The sequence below is a fragment of the Anomaloglossus baeobatrachus genome, chromosome 5 (assembly GCF_048569485.1).
Source record: "Anomaloglossus baeobatrachus isolate aAnoBae1 chromosome 5, aAnoBae1.hap1, whole genome shotgun sequence".
Classification (NCBI taxonomy): Eukaryota; Metazoa; Chordata; class Amphibia; order Anura; family Aromobatidae; genus Anomaloglossus; species Anomaloglossus baeobatrachus.
Genome location: NC_134357.1, coordinates 549,416,819 through 549,438,894, shown reverse-complemented (window position 1 = coordinate 549,438,894; position 22,076 = coordinate 549,416,819). Strand labels below are relative to the sequence as shown.

General features: G+C 49.1%; 1 protein-coding gene across 1 annotated transcript in view; it reads left to right on the top strand.

The window, feature by feature from the left end:
* The window catches only part of LOC142312966 (uncharacterized), a 220,074-nt gene that overhangs the window by 103,084 nt on the left and 94,914 nt on the right, over positions 1-22,076 (top strand). Inside the window, exon 14 of the mRNA XM_075351955.1 lies at positions 2,728-3,808. Within this exon, the coding sequence (XP_075208070.1) occupies positions 2,728-3,808 (1,081 nt within the window). The remainder of the gene's footprint in view (positions 1-2,727; positions 3,809-22,076) is intronic.

The window sequence follows — 22,076 nt, the reverse complement described above, 5'->3', positions numbered from 1 at the left end:
ACTACCCACTTAAGACTAAATCTAAATGGGAGGAGGAAGTTGGGCCGATAACGGAGGAGGTGTGGGAGAGTATCTTAGAGTATGTCCCTAAACTTTCCATGAGCGAACCGACCAGACTATCTCACCTATACGTGATTCACCGGGTATATAGGTCTCCCTTACTGATGTTTAAAATGGGGTTGAAAAGGAATTCGGAGTGTCCAAGGTGTCAGGGATCTGACGCAGGTATTTTTCATATGATGTGGTCTTGTCCGAGACTGGTCTCCTTTTGGACTAAGGTTATCCACAAGATAGGAAGAACATATGGGTGTGTCCTTCCCAGGGAACCATTGCTATGCATATTGGGATATGTTGAGGAGCTTGGGGTGGAAAATACTATGAAAATTGCCATTGCTAGGCTGCTGTATGCGGCAAGAAAGCTAATCGCCAGGTCCTGGATTAAAAAAGACCCCCCGACCAGGGGAGAGTACATTAAAAGGGTGAAATGTATTCTTCAGCTGGAACAGGGAGTGTATGAAAGAAGGGGGAATGTTAAAATGTTTGAGAAGCTATGTGTAATACTATTGTATGTTCTGAGGATTTCGATAGCGTTAGGGCAATGACCACCAGAGACGAGTTCTTGGTACAAGATGTTTATAACATGTAACCACGGTAGATACACAACGGAACAAACACAGTAGAACACACACACGAAATACCTTCCCGAAACGGAGCGAAGGGGATTCCCGGGGCCACGCACCGGACTCCCCCAGGGAGACCACCAGAGCGAACCCCTATACAGGGACTGTCCGGCAATCACCCCGGAAGGCCTAAATGTGCAGCAGCCGGGACACAAGGGGCAAGTGGTAAAAGTCCAGGAGTGTCCGTACGGAATGTTAGTCCAGAGTGGTTACGAACCAGAAGGAACCGGGCAGACGTGCTGATCAAAGACGGCAGACGGAGTCCGGGCACAGCTTGAAGAAACCGGGTATGATCCAGAGTCGGTCGGTAGTCTTTCAGGAAGATCCAAAAGGCAATCAGGAAGTAGAAGCAGCAAAGCAGGAGCACACAGCAAGCAGTATACTCAGGCACTGGACTGGGCTTAGAGGCGGCCTTTTAAGCAGCTGGACAGGAAGTAGGGCAACAGAACATTAAACTCCATGTTAACTGAGGGCAAGCTCTTTCAAAAGAGAACTGGAAAACCCGGAAACCTGACACTATGGTCTCCTTGGCTGCAATGCGAATAGGACGAGTGATGGACCAGTAAACTGATTTGGGACTGGGATAGCTATCGGAGACCTCTGATGTGTGTGTTTTGTTTTATTTGTGTTACTAGTTGTTCCTTTTGCACAACGGGATGGTTGCTATACTGCAGTTGGAGGGTATTCTAAGTGTGTACTAAATGGGATGTAGTATCGGGGAGAAGTGGTGTTGCCGGGAATGGGCGAGGGGGCGGGAGGGGGAGTTAAAGGGGTAATAGATGTGATCATCTTAATTTGGATGCCGATTTGCTATTCTGTTGTATGTATTCTGTTTTAATAAAAAAGTATGTGATTTAAAAAAAGACAATCAGACTGTCTGCCGAGCCTGTCTATCTCCGGGTTTATCCAACTGTAGTCTGTGTACAAGCGCCTTAACTACTATCTGAAGGGAATGGGAACTGTTAGGCTATGTGCACACCATGGTCTTTACACATCTGTAAATCTATTGAGTTTTTCAGGCGGAAGACAGGTTAGGAAACAATGGCATCTTTTTATAAATTGAAATTGTATTAAGTACTAGTAAGCAACTTCCTGGTGGCAGCAGCATGAAAAATTGTTCAGTTACCTGTTTTAACCACTCAGTGTCTTTGAAAACCTGAAGCTATAAATAAAACTGAAGGTATGCGCAGCAAGTTCTGATCTTCATTCTTATAGCATTTAGCACTTTTTCAAGTGTGTTACAGAGTAGATCCGTCTTAAATAGTTGTTGTGTGCACAAAATCATAGTTTTACGTTGTCAGTAAGGGGTGCGACGACATAAAGTGCCCAGGGCAGCACAAACGCCAAATACAGCCCTGGATAAACCGTACAGATAAAAGCAGAAAAACAATGGAGAACTACAGTAGTAAGGAAAACCTTAAACTATGCTCTTGTCTTTAAACTAGGATAGTGTTTAACTATGCACTTAATGCAGGCCTCACTCGCTCAGCAGCCCTCACTTAGCAGTCACTGGGACTTGTATTTCCCCAAGCAGCATGTAATAGGTGAGGCTGCTACGAAAACGTAAATTACAAGATCCCCCTTTTTTGCTGCTTTTCTTTGACAACATCAAAGACAATACCGAAACAAATACAACAATTACACAGTCATCACAAACTATTGTATAGTGTTTAACTATGCACTTATCTGCATTATTTGATCCACTAACCATGTGGAAGCCCTGTGATTTTCCATGAACAGATGATGGGGCTTATTTTTTGTGGGATGAGTAGAAGTTTTTATTGGTATCATATTCACCTACATAACATTTTTGGTTGCTTTTAATTCCAATATTTGGGAGGCAGAATGAACAAACAGCTGAACACCACACTCTACTGGTTCATCCTATGAGGTTTTCTATTAGACTGAACTGTCATTGTCTTAGTGAATAATTACATTTTACTACATAACTTGCCATTTCTATAGACATTTTAAATACAAATGTTTGAAAATGTAAATTTCAAGGATATTTTTATTCAATAATAATAACTGGTGTTATTCTTGGCAGATAACTGTGACAGGAGATCAGAAGAACACCTGACATCTTCAATTTATAAATCAGATGAACTTAATATCACACAGGATACAAATGAAGTGAATGCCACGACTCCAGATATCCCATCATCTCTTCACAACAAAGCCCTATCATCTGATCCTATGAAACGGGTCCTGTCTTCTAAATCATTACAGACTACTAAGAAAAATAAAAATCAGAAAATAGGCATTAAAATACAAAATACCCATAAAGCAAAGAAGCCATTTTCGCTTTCAGAATATTGTAATAGTTTTCCTCTAAAAAAATCTTTTGTTAAACATCAAAAAAATCAAGCAGAGGAGAAAAGATTTTCTTGTTCCAAGTGTGGGAAATATTTTTCCCAGAAATCAGTTTTTGTTATTCACCAAAGATTTCACACAGGGGAGAAGCCATATTCATGTTCAGAATGTGGGAAATATTTTTACCAGAAATCGCACCTTGTTATTCACCAGAGAATCCACACAGGAGAGAAGCCATTTTCTTGTACAGAATGTGGGAAATATTTTTACCAGAAATCAACTCTTCTTATTCACCAGAGAATTCACACAGGGGAAAAGCCATTTTCATGTTCAAAATGTGGGAAATGTTTTACAGAGAAATCAAATCTCATTACACATCAGAGAAATCATACAGGGGAAAAGCCTTTTTCATGTGCAGAATGTGGGAAACATTTCAACTACAAATCACACCTTGTTAGACACCAGACAACCCACACAGGGGAGAAGCCATATTCATGTTCAGAATGTGGGAAATATTTTAATGACAAATCAAATCTTATTACACATCAGAGAACTCACACAGGGCAGAAGCCTTTTTCATGTGCAGAATGTGGGAAATATTTCAACCAGAAATCACAACTTGTTACACACCAGAGAACCCACACAGGGGAGAAGCCATATTCGTGTTCAGAATGTGGGAAATATTTTAACCAGAAATCACAACTTGTTACACACCACAGAACCCACACAGGGGAGAAGCCTTTTTCATGTTCAGAATGTGGAAAATGCTTTACCCGAAAATGGTATGTTATTAAACATCAAAAGTCCCACACAGGGTAGAAGCCTTTTCATGCTCAGAATGTCGAATACATTTAAGCTAAAAATCAAATCTTGTTACACATCAGAGAAGTCACACAGGGGAGAAGTCATTATCATACCTAGAATGTGAAAAATTAATTACTGGAAAATCATATTTTTTTGACTATCAAAACTAACTCACATGGGGAGAAATTATATATTTTATTGACAAATTGTACAAAAATCAGATAACAGAACATCGTATAATTAAATGAGTAAGGGAAATTACTTTAGAACTTACCATATTTTGTGGGCTATAATAAGCATTTTTAACAATATAAAATCTTGTGTGCATGACAAGGCAACCGCCTTGTAGCTGAGAGAGCTAGCAGCTATATTTTTACTCTTCTGCGGGGCAGGAACTTCTGAAGGCACTGCAAAGAAGCGCTGTATACCATCGTTGTTGGTAGGAATGGCTGAGGTGGAACGCCAGGCTGTTCTCTTCCTGCTACAAATCATTGTCCAGAGAAAAACACGTGCTGAAAGGAGACGTGTTTACTCCTCCATAGCAAGAGCATGCCCCCCATATAAGATGTACTTTTAACAAAAAAAAAATCTTGCAAATAAGCAAGTGCCTCTTATAATCCGGAGGCAGCAAACTATAATGTAGAACATTAAGTCAATGTCCTTTGCAGTTCTCTCTCCTGCCCCACACTGATCGATGTGATCGGTGCACAGCAGGAGGGGAAGGTACCAGGACCTACACAGAGGCTGTACGTCTTAAGTGAGCAGCTGAAGAACCTTCCACCCAACTAATTCCTGGACCTTTCAGGTTATGTGATCAATCACATAACCTTGAAGGAACTGCAAAATGGCTTTATGTATGCACATTGTGTGTGTATATAAATGTATATATGTAGCAGAGCTGTATGTGTATGCAAGTGTACTAATGTAGCAAAGCTGAGTGTGTGTATACTGTCTATGCAGCAGTGTTGTATTTATATATGTGCGCTGCAGAGTGTTCATTAATGTTCTAATATTTGAGAGCACATACAGAATGGTGATATAATGAACCTCAGAGCCCAGATTCTCTCATTTTTATCTCCAATGTTTCTTGTAGAATAAATCACTTTCTCATACAGTCCTGTAGTAATGACTTTGTTAATCATGTTTTGTCGGAGGGTCGTCTGAATCATCTAAATGTTATCAATTTATGTGCAAGACAATAACATTTCTAATCATGCTGTCTGTTTAAGATCAGCAGGTTCCACTAAGCACTTTGGACCTTTGGTCTCTCCTTGTATTCTGACCTTGTAGACATACAGAGGGTCATATATCCCCTATGGATGATTTATAATTATCACAGTTTACAACTTTTTCATCGCTTTTATTCAAATGTCTGTTTTTTTCTTGTACAAGTTCTATCCAAGTCTTTCTTGTATAGAACTTGTACCTATTATAGTCTATGGCATTATTCACACGTCCGTGTATATTTGCAGACCAAGTGGTTCACACAAGATCACTGAGAAATGTCCGATATTGAGTCAAGTCTCAGATCAAATTCACCAATACAAGACTATGGGTCCATAAAACATTGGACAGTACTCGGGTGCCATCAATGTGCTGCCTGTATTTCAGACTAGATATTATTAGAAAGAAAAACGATGAAATTCGGAACAAACTCTGATGGTAAAATCTGACACTGACCGAAGCTCTGATGGTAAAATCCGACACTGACCGCAGCTATGATGCTAAAATCCAACACTGACTGAAGCTGTTGGAAAAATCAGACACTGGCCGAAGCTCTGATGGTAAGATCAGACAGTGACCGAAACTCTGATGGTAAAATCCGACACTGACCGAAGCTCTGATGGTAAAATCTGACACTGACCGAAGCTCTGATGGTAAAATCCAACACTGACTGAAGCTATGATGGTAAAATCCGACACTGACTGAAGCTCTGATGGTAAAATCGGACAGTGACCGAAACTCTGATGGTAAAATCTGACACTGTCCGAAGCTCTGATGGTAAAATCTGAGACTGTCTGAAGCTATGATGGTGAAATCCGACACTGACTGAAGCTCTGATGGTAAAATCGGACAGTGACCGAAACTCTGATGGTAAAATCTGACACTGTCCGAAGCTCTGATGGTAAAATCTGAGACTGTCTGAAGCTATGATGGTGAAATCCGACACAGACTGAAGCTCTGATGGTAAAATCGGACAGTGACCGAAACTCTGATGGTAAAATCTGAAACTGTCCGAAGCTCTGGTTGTAAAATTTGACACTGACTGAAGCTCTGATGGTAAATTCTGACACTGACTGAAGCTCTGATGGTAAAATCTAACACTGACCAAAGCTCTGATGGTAAAATCTGACACTGTCTGAAGCTATGATGGTAAAATCTAACACTAACCGAAGTTCTGATGGTAAAATCTGACACTGACCGAAGCTCTGATGGTAAAATCTGACACTGACTGTAGCTCTGATGGTAAAATCTGACACTGTCCGAAGCTCTTATGGTAAAATCCGACACTGTCTGAAGCTCTGATGGTAAAATCCGACACTGACCGAAGTTCTGATGGTAAAATCTGACACTGTCCGAAGCTCTTATGGTAAAATCCGACACTGACCGAAGTTCTGATGGTAAAATCTGACACCGACCGAAACTCTGATGATAAAATCCGACACTGACCGAAGCTCTGATGGTAAAATCCGACACTGTCTGAAGCTCTGATGGTAAAATCCGTCACTGACCGAAGATCTAATGGTAAAATCTGACACTGTCCGAAGCTCTGATGGTAAAATCTGACACTGACTATAGCTCTGATGGTAAAATCTGACACTGTCCGAAGCTCTTATGGTAAAATCCGACACTGTCTGAAGCTCTGATGGTAAAATCCGACACTGTCCGAAGCTCTGATGAATAATACTGAGAAAATGTGTATGAGAACAGTCACTGATGTCAGAATGAGCTCAGCCTCATGTCTGGCTGCATTCAAAGATTTTTTTATCCTATTTGTGCATGAAAAAGAGCGTTAGACCTGACAACATTAAGGCGGGCTTTGCACGTTGGAACATCGGTAACAATGTGTTACCGATGCTGCAGCGATAGTCCCGCCCCCGTCGCACGTTCGATATCTAGTGAAAGCTGCCGTAGCGATTATTATCGCTACGGCAGCTTTACACGCACATACCTGCCGTGCGACGTCCCTCTGGCCGGCGACCCACCTCCTTCCTTAGGGGGCGGGTCGTGCGGCGTCACAGTGACGTCACACGGCAGGCGGCCAATTGAAGCGGAGGGGCGGAGATGAGCAGGATGTAAACATCCCGCCCACCTCCGTCCTTCTCATTGCAGCCGGCGGCAGATATGTTGAAGTTCCTCGCTCCTGCGGCTTCACACACAGCGATGTGTGCTGCCGCAGGAGCGAGGAACAACATCGTACCTGTTGCTGCACCGGCATTATGGAAATGTCGGAGGCTGCAGCGATGATACGATAACGACGCTTTTGCGCTCGTTCATCGTATCAAAAAGGTTTTACACGTTGTGATATCGACTGCGACGCCGGATGTGCGTCACTTTCGATTTGACCCCATCGACATCGCACGTGCAATATCGCAACGTGCAAAGCCGCCCTAAGGCTTTAAGCCTGCTTTACACGCTGCAATGTATCTTACAATGTATCTTACAATTGCAGTGTGTGACAGGTACGTGCGATTACGAATGAACGTTAAAACGTTCATCGCATACACATCGTACCTTTCTCTAGAATTGCACGTCAGATTGTTAATCGTACCCGGGGTAGCACACATTGCAGTGTGTGACACCCCGGGAACGATGAACAGATCTTACCTGCGTCCTGCGACTCCCGGCCCACAATGCAGAAGGAAGGAGGTGGGAGGGATGTTTACGTCCCGCTCAGCTCCGCCCCTCCGATTCTATTGGCCGGCTGCCACGTGACGTCGATGTGACGCCGAACGTCCCTCCCACTCCAGGAAGTGGACGTTCGCCGCCCACATCGAGGTCGTATGGAAGGTAAGTACGTGTGATGGGGGTTAATCGTTAGTACGGCACATTCAACAAATTGAACGTGCCACACATACGATGGGGGCGTTGCAAATCGCATACGATATCGTATGCGAAATTGCAACGTGTAAAGCAGGCTTTACACACACATCAGTATTTTTGATCAGTATTTCATCAGTATGTGTAGGTCAAAAACCAGAAGTGTCTCCAAAACACAGGCCTTGTGATTTGCACACATTGATGAAAAATACCAATCAAATACTGACGTGTGAATGAGGCCCACCCAAGAGAGAGGGAAAATTTTTCCTGTAATTGCTGAAACAAACAGAAAGCTTAATTGGACAAAACATAAGTAAATCTCGATGAAATCCAATTTTCAGACCCATCTAACACGTGTGGAAACTTCATGATTGTGAGCCAAAATTTACTGCACTCTTCTCCAACAGGGCAGATCCCTCTCTCATATTCACATGCACCTTTTTCTGCATATCTTCTCTTATTTGTTTGCATTTTTGAAATCCAAAATGTCAGTTCCTTTTGTGGCTATACCAATTTTTATGTGCAGATTTTTCCCATAGACATACATTAAAAACATATGTAATCCACACATGACTGTATCAGGAAAGTTTTGTTAAAGGGAATCTGTCACTAGGTTTTTGCTCCCCCATCAGAGATCAGCATAATGTAGAGAAAGAGACCCTGATTCCAGTGATGTGTCACTTACTGACCTGTTCGATATAATCAATGTTTTCTCTGCTGCAGATATAGCACTTATACAGAGCTCATGAATATGCTGGACTACCTGCAGCACACCAAGTACTCCTGTAATGATAATCTCCTGCTGATTAATCTGATTTTATCAAAACTGCACTAAGCAGCCCAGTAAGTGACACATCGCTGGAATCAGGGTCTCTCTCTCTACGTTGCTCTCAGATTAGGTGGCAAAAACCTGGTGACAGATTCCCTTTAAATCCAAATACCAGGAAGCAACAAAATAAAGCAGATTATTCTCTTGTATGTTGGGAAACGAGTCTGTGACTTTTCTCTGCAGTAATTAATCTGTGACTTTTCATCATCAAATTACAATGAGTAAATTCTATCTGTTGTTAATGATCCGTGTCCTCAGTGTGATGTATGGAGAAGTGAGGAGTCACTGAAGGTGGAAGAGTGCGAGCTCCTGAGCCAAACCTGAGTGTGGGTTTATACCACATTCCACACACGTGGTCCACTCCACACTCTGTAAACACACAGATCCTCTGCACACACACATCTCTGATCCGTACATGTACATACATGGATCCGACGTAGACACATGGTTTCGTTCACGTTTTACACATGGCTCCGAACATTCCGTATACACACGGATCTGCTCCGTAGATAACGTACACACATGGCTCCGATACGTACATACACAGCTCCGTACACACACGGCTCCACTCACGTCATACACGCACGGCTCCTCTCCACACGTCGTACACACGGCTCCGCTCCGCACATGTCGTACGCACGCGGCTCCGCTCCTTACACCTCGTACGCACGCGGCTCCGCTCCTTACACCTCGTACGCACGCGACTCCGCTCCGTACACCTCGTACGCACGCGACTCCGCTCCGTACACCTCGTACGCACGCGACTCCGCTCCGTACACCTCGTACGCACGCGGCTCCGCTCCGTACACCTCGTACGCACGCGGCTCCGCTCCGTACACCTCCTACGCACGCGGCTCCGCTCCGTACACCTCCTACACACGCGGCTCCGCTCCGTACACCTCCTACACACGCGGCTCCGCTCCGTACACCTCCTACACACGCGGCTCCGCTCCGTACACCTCCTACACACGCGGCTCCGCTCCGTACACCTCGTACACACGCGGCTCCGCTCCGTACACCTCCTACAAACGCGGCTCCGCTCCTTACACCTCGTACACACGCGGCTCCGCTCCTTACACCTCGTACACACGCGGCTCCGCTCCGTACACCTCGTACACACGCGCCTCCGCTCCGTACACCTCGTACACACGCGGCTCCGCTCCTTACACCTCGTACACACGCGGCTCCGCTCCGTACACCTCGTACACACGCGCCTCCGCTCCGTACACCTCGTACACACGCGCCTCCGCTCCGTACACCTCGTACACACGCGCCTCCGCTCCGTACACCTCGTACACACGCGCCTCCGCTCCGTACACCTCGTACACACGCGCCTCCGCTCCGTACACCTCGTACACACGCGGCTCCGCTCCGTACACCTCGTACACACGCGGCTCCGCTCCGTACACCTCGTACACACGCGGCTCCGCTCCGTACACCTCCTACAAACACGGCTCCGCTCCTTACACCTCGTACACACGCGGCTCCGCTCCTTACACCTCGTACACACGCGGCTCCGCTCCTTACACCTCGTACACACGCGGCTCCGCTCCGTACACCTCGTACACACGCGCCTCCGCTCCGTACACCTCGTACACACGCGCCTCCGCTCCGTACACCTCCTACACACGCGGCTCCGCTCCGTACACCTCCTACACACGCGGCTCCGCTCCGTACACCTCCTACACACGCGGCTCCGCTCCGTACACCTCCTACACACGCGGCTCCGCTCCGTACACCTCCTACACACGCGGCTCCGCTCCGTACACCTCCTACACACGCGGCTCCGCTCCGTACACCTCCTACAAACGCGGCTCCGCTCCTTACACCTCGTACACACACGGCTCCGCTCCTTACACCTCGTACACACACGGCTCCGCTCCGTACACCTCGTACACACACGCCTCCGCTCCGTACACCTCGTACACACACGCCTCCGCTCCGTACACCTCGTACACACACGCCTCCGCTCCGTACACCTCGTACACACACGGCTCCGCTCCGTACACCTCGTACACACACGGCTCTGCTCCATACACCTCGTACACACGCGGCTCCGCTCCGTACACCTCGTACACACGCGGCTCCGCTCCGTACACCTCGTACACACGCGGCTCCGCTCCGTACACCTCGTACACACGCGGCTCCGCTCCGTACACCTCCTACAAACACGGCTCCGCTCCTTACACCTCGTACACACACGGCTCCGCTCCTTACACCTCGTACACACACGGCTCCGCTCCTTACACCTCGTACACACACGGCTCCGCTCCGTACACCTCGTACACACACGGCTCCGCTCCGTACACGTCGTACACACACGGCTCTGCTCCGTACGCCTCGTACACACACGGCTCTGCTCCGTACACCTCGTACACACATGGCTCCGCTCCGTACACGTCGTACACACACGGCTCCGCTCTGAACACATTGTACACACACGGCTCCGCTCCGTACACCTCGTACACACACGGCTCTGCTACATCCACACTGTAAATCCCTCCTGACCCCACACATAACCTTCCCCTCATCCAGCACCATGACATCCAGCACAGCAGAGTCCTGCATACACTGAGGAGCTGATCATGTGACCCCTGACTCCTCCCCTCTATGTGACATCATCACAGGTCCTGGAAGCACAGAGCAGCCATATATCTAGTGTGCGGCTCTGCAGGTGGAGGTATGTGGAGATTCCCCATTACTGGGCTGCAGTCAGGTCATGGGCGTGACCGGGTGACCGGCTTGGTTGATGGGCGTGACTGTTTGAGTTGGGGGCGTGGTGATGTTTTATACTTATGCAGGCTCAGGCTCCCTGCACCCCCGTATCTGCAGCTCTTACCCCCCCCACCTCTTCTATTATAATCACCTCTATGCCCACGTTGACTTAGAATAATCATTGTTTTTCTGGAAACGTCAGGCTGCATTTTGAACACGCCCCTATCACATGACAAGTTACGTCATACCTGTCAGGAGCCCGTACATTCTAGCATCTACCATATATCTAGTGTGCGGCTCTGCAGGAGGAGGTATGTGGAGATTCCCCATTACTGGGGCAGGGGGCATTAACCCCTTCAGCTCTGAGACTTTCTTGGTGTTTTTCTCTCGCTGATTTCTTTGAATCGTGAGGTTTTTGTTCCTTTTCCTCTGATAGATACAGACGCCCCAACTACTGTGTTTTCCCTAAAATAAGACACTGCCATATTGATTTGTTGCCCCTAAAAATGTGCTAAGGCTTACTCTTGGGGTAGGTCTTATTCTTGGGGATACACGGTTGTGAGTATGTTTACCCCCACTTCCCAGGAGACATACCAGACCCCCGGATGTCTGCGTTGCTCCCAGGTCCTCATGTGATCTTTGGTGGGCACTCCCAGCAGGTACGCTCCACGTGGTCCTCCCCTGCTTCTGTCCATCAAACACACACCAGTTTGCATGCACACATCGCTTCGTACACACCACATTCGGCGATACCGATTGCTTCCATACAGCAGGGGAACCTGAGACGCTGTAGAGTGTGAGGAGCTAGGGTGGTACGCATCAGTATCCTCAGATGTGGTGTGTGTGTACTCACGATCTGATGTGCCTGGGTGTGTGATCCGATTGTGTGTGTGTGCGTGATCTGATGTGTCTGGGTATGTGTTCTGGTGTGTGCGTGTGATCTGATGTGTGGACCATTTCATCCCATCTGTATATGTATCTGTGTGTGTGTGCGCGATCTGATGTGTGTGGGTGTGCAATCTGATGTGTGTGGGTGTGCGTTCCACCACAGGTCCTCCCATTAGGCGTCTGGTGAGTATGATTGTTGATCTCTCTTCTGGGGGTGTCTGCTTTTTATATTGAAGTGTCCTGCAGTATTCTTTAACTTTTTTAGCTGTATGAGACACTTCATTATTGAACCATGACTAGTGCTTATTTTCAGGGTAGGGCTTATATATAAGCCTTACACGAAAAATGCTAAAAATTTCTGTTAGGGCTTATTTTTCAGGGTAGGGCTTATTTTCAGGGAAACACAGTATGAGAGGCATGAAGAGGGAAAACCCTTCTGCCCTCAGTTCTCGGCCCCTTTCCTGCCCTCAGTCCTCGGCCCCTTTCCTGCCCTCAGTCTTCGGCCCCTTTCCTGCCCTCAGTCTTCGGCCCCTTTCCTGCCCTCAGTCTTCGGCCCCTTTCCTGCCCTCAGTCTTCGGCCCCTTTCCTGCCCTCAGTCTTCGGCCCCTTTCCTGCCCTCAGTCTTCGGCCCCTTTCCTGCCCTCAGTCTTCGGCCCCTTTCCTGCCCTCAGTCTTCGGCCCCTTTCCTGCCCTCAGTCTTCGGCCCCTTTCCTGCCCTCAGTCTTCGGCCCCTTTCCTGCCCTCAGTCTTCGGCCCCTTTCCTGCCCTCAGCCCTCGGCCCCTTTCCTGCCCTCAGCCCTCGGCCCCTTTCCTGCCCTCAGCCCTCGGCCCCTTTCCTGCCCTCAGCCCTCGGCCCCTTTCCTGCCCTCAGCCCTCGGCCCCTTTCCTGCCCTCAGCCCTCGGCCCCTTTCCTGCCCTCAGCCCTCGGCCCCTTTCCTGCCCTCAGCCCTCGGCCCCTTTCTTGCCCTCAGCCCTCGGCCCCTTTCTTGCCCTCAGCCCTCGGCCCCTTTCTTGCCCTCAGCCCTCGGCCCCTTTCTTGCCCTCAGCCCTCGGCCCCTTTCCTGCCCTCAGCCCTCGGCCCCTTTCCTGCCCTCAGCCCTCGGCCCCTTTCCTGCCCTCAGCCCTCGGCCCCTTTCCTGCCCTCAGCCCTCGGCCCCTTTCCTGCCCTCAGCCCTCGGCCCCTTTCCTGCCCTCAGCCCTCGGCCCCTTTCCTGCCCTCAGCCCTCGGCCCCTTTCCTGCCCTCGGCCCCTTTCCTGCCCTCAGCCCTCGGCCCCTTTCCTGCCCTCAGCCCTCGGCCCCTTTCCTGCGCTCAGTCCCACACATATAATGTTCCCCCCTCACAACTCTGCAGAAGTGAAAGAAGGACACATCCATTCTAGAATACAATTGTTAGACCTCTGAATGTCATTGTGATATATATTGGGATTTGTTGATGGGGTTCAGAGGTCTCCCCATCTCTGTGCCTCAGAATGGAAGAGGCTTGCTCCCTGTTTCTCTTTTTCTCGCTCTTTGCTTCTTTCTGCCTCAGTAGAATAATGGCTGCTGTCTTTTAGTTACTTCAAATATATGGACGTTGTCTTCTCTCTGTCTTCATCAAGAATAAAGAATGTTCTTTCTGTTTTACTAAAAATGTATTTCCAGGTCGTCCCTCATGACAGCACCACAGGAGGTTTCTCCCTATCCTCTGTAGGGACAGGAACACACCTTTAAGAGGTTAAAAGCCCCTCCCACCTCAACCCCACCAGTGTTTTTCCTGTCCCTACACAGGATAGCAAGCAAGAGACGAAGATCCTACTTACGGGCCCAGGGGAGTGGTTGTGGTCCGTGCTGCCTCGTCTCTGGTGAAGCGGTTCCGAGGCTGATACCAGGGGACCGCTCCCTCAGCCAGGCTGGTCTGAGCAGGAGCTCGCAGCATGTGCCGCTTCCCCCAACACGGGGACTCTTGGTGCCTCGCTCCAGCTTGCCAGCCATTCTCAGCGTGTGCACCGCTAGTGAGTCCCCCGGGCATGCGCAGAAGTGCTCCGGGTCAGGGAGCGCTTCTGGGTCACGCTGCGCACATCCGGTTTGGCTACAGGAGGAGGCGGCGGCACGCTTTCAGGACCTCATGGAGCGAGGGGGGGGCAGAGTACCTATTGTCCCCAACTTGTCGGTATACATGGAGGGTTCAGTGAAAACTGATGTCCCCCCAGAGTCGCCCGCAGTTCCGGACTCCCCACCGGCCCCTTCTGCAGAAAAGAAAAGCATTCAGCTAAGAAAGCTGTTGCTAAATCCAGAAGATGTCCCAATTGCAATTGCAAACTGTCGGACTCTTACTCAAAGTGTCTGTGCCGCATGCATCTCATCATCTGATGAAGAACAGGCGTCCCTCCTGTCTAACATGCGTAATATCATTAGAGAAGAAGTCCAGGCATCCGTGGCATCCCTGTCAATTACACCTCAGACCCAGGGGAAGCGGAAGAGACCCAGAAGGGAGATAGAATCATCTCCGGATCAGGAAACGTCCGCCTCTCAGACATCCTCTGCTTCAGAGTCGAATGGGGAGCCCGGATCATCACCTACTAGGCACGGAAAGAAATCCTACCGGTTTGACGCTAAGGATACGGATGCTCTCCTGTGCTTAATCTGCCGAACCATGCAGATTGACGAGGATGAGGGTCCAACTTCTGTCCAGGATGAGATGTTTGCAGGTCTGCGGTCCAAACGTTCTTGAGTTTTTAGGCTATGTGCGCACGTTGCGTTTTTTTCCACGGAAACGCTGCATTTTGAACTGCAGCGTAACTGCATGCGTTCAGCTTCCCCAGCAAAGTCTATGAGAAAGCCAAAAAATCAATGCACACGCTGCGTTTGTAAACGCAGCGTTTTGAATGCCCAAAATTGCTGCGGAAAAAAAAAGCAGCATGTCACTACTTTTGTGCGTTCTAGCTGCGTTCTCCACCCATTGAAATCAATGATGTGGGTCAGAACGCAACCAAAATGCACTTGCACTGCATTTTTGTTGCGTTCCGCATGCTTCTTTGACAAGCAAAACGCAGGTGTTTTCAGTCTCTGTCAATGTCAGTCAATTTCTGTCTGTGGATGTCGGTGAATCTCCCTCTGTCTGTCGGTCAGTCTCTTTCTCTGTCAGTTGGTCGCTCTGTCTGTGTCTCTCTCTCTCTGTCGGTCGGTCTCTCTGTCTTGTCTGTCTGCCGCAGGTGTGCGGGTCTATATCGTGCAGTAAAAGAAATAAATAATTAAAAAAACCAACGTGCGGTCCCCCCCATTTTGATACCAGCCAAGATAAAGCCACATGGCTGAAGGCTGGTATTCTCAGGATGGGGAGCGCCACGTTATGGGGAGCCCCCCAGCCTAACAATATCAGCCAGGAGCCGCCTGGAATTGCCTCATCCATTAGATGCGACAGTCCTGGGACTTTACCCGGCTCATCCCGAATTGCCCTGGTGCGGTGGCAATCGGGGTAATAAGGGGTTAATGGCAGAAGCCCATAGCTGCCACTAAGTCCTAGGTTTATCATGACAGGCGTCTTCACGAGATACCTTCCATAATTAACCTGTAAGTGAAAGTAAATAAACACATACACCCGAAAAAATCCTTTATTTGGAATAAAAGACAAAAAAAACCACCCTCTTTCACCACTTTATTAAAATCCCCAAATACCCCTCCAGGTCCGGCGTAATCCAGAGGTCCCTCGACGCATCCAGCTCTGCTACATGAAGCTGACAGGAGCGGCAGTAGAACACTGCCGCTCTTTGTCAGCTCCAGTCAGCAACTGAAGGGAGTCGCGCTGTCAGCGGGGACGTCATTGAGGTAATGCCGGTGTGTGTGTGCGGTGATGATGAGGGCTGTAGTGTCGGGATGTGTGCGGTGATGTAGGCGATAATGTCGGGATGTGTGCGGTGATGATGAGGGCTGTAGTGTCGGGATGTGTGCGGTGATGTAGGCGATAATGTCGGGATGTGTGCGGTGATGATGAGGGCTGTAGTGTCGGGATGTGTGCGGTGATGTAGGCAGTAATGTCGGGCTGTGTGCGGGGATGTAGACGGTAATGTCGGGATGTGTGCGGGGTTGTAGGCGGTAGTGTCGGTGGTAATGTCGGGATGTCGGCGGTAATGTCGGGGTGTGTGCGGTGATGTCGGCGGTAATGTCGGGGTGTGTGCGGTGATGTCGGCGGTAATGTCGGGATGTGTGCGGTGAAGATGATAATCAGGACTCCACACACAGACAGAGACGCGGTATGACAATGAAGTCGGGTGCAGTTCACCCGAGTTCATTCTCATCGCGGGACTCTGTCTGTGTCGGCTGTCAGCCGGCATGTAGCAGAGCTGAATTGCTGGGGGAACGCACTGTCAAAAATGCATCCAAAACGCATGGAAAAAGCATCCAAAATGCATGCGTTGTGGATGCATTTTATTTTATAAACGCAGTGTCCAGTCTGCCAGAGGGTGCGTTCTTTTCCGCACTGCAGAGAACGCAACGTGCGCACATAGCCTTACTATGAATGATCATTTGAAAGACATGATCATGGAAGAGTGGGAAAAGTGGAAAAAGGAGCTTTCGTCCCTCTTTAATTTAGGAATCGTCTAACCTTCAATGCAGAGTGTGAAATTCTGGGACACTGTTCCAGTGATTGACGTTCCAATAGTGAAGGTTCTCAGGAAGACGTCTATTTCGTTCGAGGACTCCTATGGTCTCAAGGATGCGATGGACCGAAAAGCAGATGGTCTTTTGAAGAATTTCTGGGAAGCTTCGGCCATTTCTATGAAAACCCAACATAGTGGCTACATCAGTGGCTAGGTCCATGACCCTGTTGTTTAATGTCTCGGAAGACCATATCAAGGGGATATCATCCTGGAATCCTTACCACTTTTGAAGACGGCCACGGCATTTCTTGCTGATGCCTTAGCAGAGACTGTTCCATTTTCAGCCAAGAATAATGTTTTGTCTAACACTGCCAGACGTGCCCTATGGTTGAGGTCTTGGTCAGGAGATTTAGCTTCGAAAGACAAGTTATGCTCTATCCCCTTCTCAGGGCTCAGAGTCTTTGGTCCTGTTCTCAATGAGATTTTGGACAAAGCCTCTGATAAAAAGTGAGGTTTTCCGGAGGAAGACCATAAATCCCAGCGCTTTTGGAGGTTCTTTCCTCAGCGTAGACAGAACTTTCGTGGAAAAAGAGGCTCCCATGGATCGTGTTATAAGAGCAGAGGTAAAAAAAAACCCCACTCCTCCTCTAAATCCCTCTCCAAACGTTCATCACGGTGTGCAGGTGGGGTTCAGCTTTCCCAGTTTCTGGAGACTTGGCGTTTGGTCACCCAAAACCCATGGCTCCTTTCCACGATCTCAGAAGGACCGTAAAGAGTTTTCCCGTCTCCCTCCTCAGCGTTTCTGTATCACTCAGGGCTGTCCCGCCTCCCTCAGTCGTCTATGGGCAAATATGGTCATGCTCTTAGACATAGGAGCAGTCGTTCCAGTCCCTCTAGACCAGTGATGGCGAACCTATGGCACGCGTGCCACTAGGGGCACGCAGAGCCCATTCTGCTGGCACGTGTGCTGTCGCCCGATCCTGCAGCTTTGGTGTGCTAGTGCAGTCACGCCGGCAGATCAAATCTGTGTTGGAGCGGAGGAGACATTTCTCCTCTGCTCTGACTCTCCTCCTCCCCCAGGCTACAGGTGTGTTGCCTAGGAGACGGAGGAGCGTCAGCGAGCGGCGCCGGCATCGTCTGCTGGCCGCGTGGGAACTGAGGACCCAGCAGCGCGCAGCAGTGGAGCGGGTGCAGGAAGGTAAGTTGTGTGTTGCTTTTTTTTTTTTATAACTCGTGTGCGGCTGTGCCAAGGTGGGGATGGGGGGGCAGCGCCAGCATGGGGTGGGGGAACGCACATGCCAGTGTGGGGTGGGGGTGGGGGAATGCACATGCCAGCGTGGGGTGGGGGTGGGGGGAACGCACTTGGCAGCGTGGGGTGGGGGTGGGGGAACGCACATGCCAGCGTGGGGTGGGGGTGGGGGAACGCACATGCCAGCATGGGGTGGGGGAGGGGGAACGCACATGCCAGCATGGGGTGGGGGAGGGGGAACGCACATGCCAGCATGGGGTGGGGGAACGCACATGCCAGCTTGGGGTGGGAGAACACGCATGCCAGCATGGGGGGGGGACAATGCATGCCAGGATGGGGGGGAAACATGCTTGCCAGCATGGGGGGGGGCATGCATGCCAGGGTGGGGAACAATGCATGCCAGGGTGGGGAAACATGCATGGCAGGATGGAGGAAACATGCATGGCAGGATGGAGGAAACATGCATGGCAGGATGGGGAAACATGCATGCCAGGATGGAGGAAACATGCATGCCAGGATGGAGGAAACATGCATGCCAGGATGGAGGAAACATGCATGCCAGGATGGAGGAAACATGCATGCCAGGATGGGGAAAACATGCATGGCAGGATGGGGAAAACATGCATGGCAGGATGGGGGAAACATGCATGGCAGGATGGGGGAAACATGCATGGCAGGATGGGGGAAACATGCATGGCAGGATGGGGGAAACATGCATGCCAGGATGGGGAAAACATGCATGCTAGGATGGGGAAAATATGCATGCCAGGATGGAGGAAACATGCATGCCAGGATGGAGGAAACATGCATGCCAGGATGGAGGAAACATGCCACGATAGGGTACATTTACCAGGAAGGGGTACATTTACCTGGATGGGGGTAAATTAACCAGGATTGGGAACATTTACCAGGATGGAGGACATTTACCAGGAATGGGGTACATTCCGGGATGGGGGAACATTTACAAGGATGGGCAATATGTCAGGATGGGGTACATTTACCAGCATGGGGGAACATGCCAAAATGGGTAACATTTACCAGGATGGAGGACATTTACCAGGATGGGGCCGTGATAGGGACAAATATACCAGAATGTAGGAAATATATATCAGGATGGGGGACATGTTTACCAGGAAGTGGCCGAGGAAGGGGACAGAACTACACAATGATGGGGAGGGTAGCCACTCGTACGTCTTTATGGGATTTCAAGATGTTCAGACTTTGAAATGTAGATGTGGATTACAGGGTGACCTCTGATTGCATTCCAGACTAAAATCTCTGTCTAATATGCTGCAATTTTTTCCAGAAAGATCAATCCAACTGCTGTGTCTGGAAAGGGCAGGGGCTCAGCTTCAATGTGTGGTAAGCATGCATGAGCGTGATGCCCCCTGCTGAAGAGAAGAGAAGACGGCAAAGGTAAGATTAAAATCAATTCTTTATATAATAGGATTGGTTGGCACTTCGGAAAAAAAAATTGGGTTTAGGGCTACAGTTTGGGCACTCGGCCTGTAAAAGGTTCGCCATGACTGCTCTAGACCAACAGTTTCAGGGTCATTACTGTTCCCTGTAAGGAAGCCCTCAGGAAAGTTCCGCACGTTCATAAACCTCGAGCCCCTAAATCAGTGGCTGCTCTACAGAAAGTTTCGAATGGAATCCATTCGCTCAGCCATTCCCATTATAGAACAGGGAGCGGTGATGTGTACGCTTGACTTGCGGGATGCGTATTACCATCTTCGTATTCACCTATTCAGTCAGCAGTTTCTCAGATTTTCTCTTCAGAAAAGCTCAATCATTCTCCACTTCCAGTTCCGGTGGCTTCCATTTAGCCTCTCTTCAGCACCTCAAATATTCACAACAGTAGTGACAGACATGGTGGCTTACCTTCGTCTTCAGGCCATAGTAGTTGATCCATATCTCGATGACTTCCTCCTGATTACACTATCAGTTCCGGAAAGGGGGAATCATCTTCAAGTCGCCAAGGGTGTCCTTCGAAAATTGGGCTGGATCCTGAACGAGGAAAAGTCCTGCTTGCAGCTTGAAACATCCAGAGTGTTCCTGGGAGTCATATTGGATTCCGTCAGGCAGACATCTTTTTTTACCGAGGACAAAGTGGTGGCCATCTCCCAGGAAGTGCGTGTGTTTTCAGAGAAGAAAATGGTCCCAATCTGCTAGACAATGAGAGTGCTGGGGCTGATGACGTTTTGTAAAAGAAGCGTACGTTGGAGTCAGTTTCACTCAAGGTCGCTGCAGAAGGACATACTGGCAATCTCGGCAAGACACAAAACCTTGCTCGAACGAAAATTCAGGCTCCCTGAGAAGGCCAGAAATTCTTTACGGTGGTGGATGAAAAGATTGAACCTGACCAGAGGCGTTCAGTGGATCTTGGATCCAATTATACCTATCACAACGGACGCGAGCCACTTAAGGCCACGTCTCACTAAGCAACATTGCTGCTGAGGCATGACTTTTGTGACGCAACAGCGATGTTGCTGTGTGTGACATCCAGCAACAACCTGGCCCCTGCTGTGAGGTCGCTGGTTCTTGCTGAATGTCCTGGACCATTTTTTAGTTGTTGCTCTCCCGCTGTAAAGCACACATCGCTGTGTGTGACAGCGAGAGAGCAACAACTGAAAGTGCAGTGAGCAGGGAGCCGGCTTCTGCGGACGCTGGTAACCAATGTAAATATCTGGTAACCAAGAAGCCCTTTCCTTGGTTACCCGATATTTACCTTCGTTACCAGCGTCCGCCGCTCTCACGCTGTCAGTGCCGGCTCCCTGCTAATTTAATGTAATTAACCCGATGTGTACTCTGGCTAGGAGTGCAGGGAGCCAGCGCTAAGCGGTGTGCGCTGGTAACCAAGGTAAATATCGGGTTGGTTACCCGATATTTACCTTAGTTACCAAGTGCAGGATCGCTTCCACACGTCACTGGGGGCTGGTCACTGGTTGCTGGTGAAATCTGCCTGTTTGACAGCTCACCAGCAACCCGTGTAGCGACGCTCCAGCGATCCCTGCCAGGTCAGGTTGCTGGTGGGATCGCTGGAGCGTTGCTTAGTGTGACGATACCTTTAGGCTGTGGTGCCAATCCTATCTCCAGGAGAATTGGCCTCCAGCGATCCAGTCGAAGTCGTCCAACTTCCGGGAGCTAAGGGCAGTCCTAGAAGCCCTTTGTCTCAGCAGGACGACTGTACAGGGTCAGTATATCAAAATATACTCGGACAACATCACGACTATCTTTTCTCAGTCACCAGGGCAGATATCGACATCCGTGTTTACAGATGCTGGCAGAAAACATCTTTCTATTCCTGGAAGCCACTGTATCTTAAGTTTCCGCGCTTCATCTCCGAGGATTGGACAACAAGGAGGCCGATTATCTCAGTCGTCGTCAAATGAGAGCATCGGAGTGGTGCCTGAATGCAGCCGTGTTTCACAGACTAGCTCGCAGATGGGGTCGACCATGCCTAGACCTGTTTGCAAGCAGAGAAAATGCCAAGGTACGGCGGTTCTTCTCCCTCAGTTCGGCGGATGATCCAGTGGCAGTGGACTCCCTGTCTCAATCCTGGGGAACAGGCCTGCTCTATGCCTTTCCACCAGTCCCATTGATTCCAAGGATGCTGCGGAAGATTCAAGAAGATCAAGCAAGGGCCATAGTGATGGTTCCTTTCTGGCTAAAACGCAGCTGGTTCACCCTGCTTCGCCAGCTGTCGGAAAAGGATTCAATTATTCTTCCACTCCGGGAGAATCTACTCTCTCAAGGTATTCTTCGACATCAGAACCTATAACAACTGAAGCTCTCCGCCTGGATCCTGAGTGGGAGATTTTAGCCTCTAAAGGTCTCTCGGATCGAGTGATACCACTATGCTAGCAAGTAGAAAACCGGTCACTAAAGCTATCTACCATAAAATCTAGAAAGTTTTCTGTACTTTCATGGGTACTGGCCATACGGAGCAGTTAGAACCCAATATACTGGATTTTTCTCC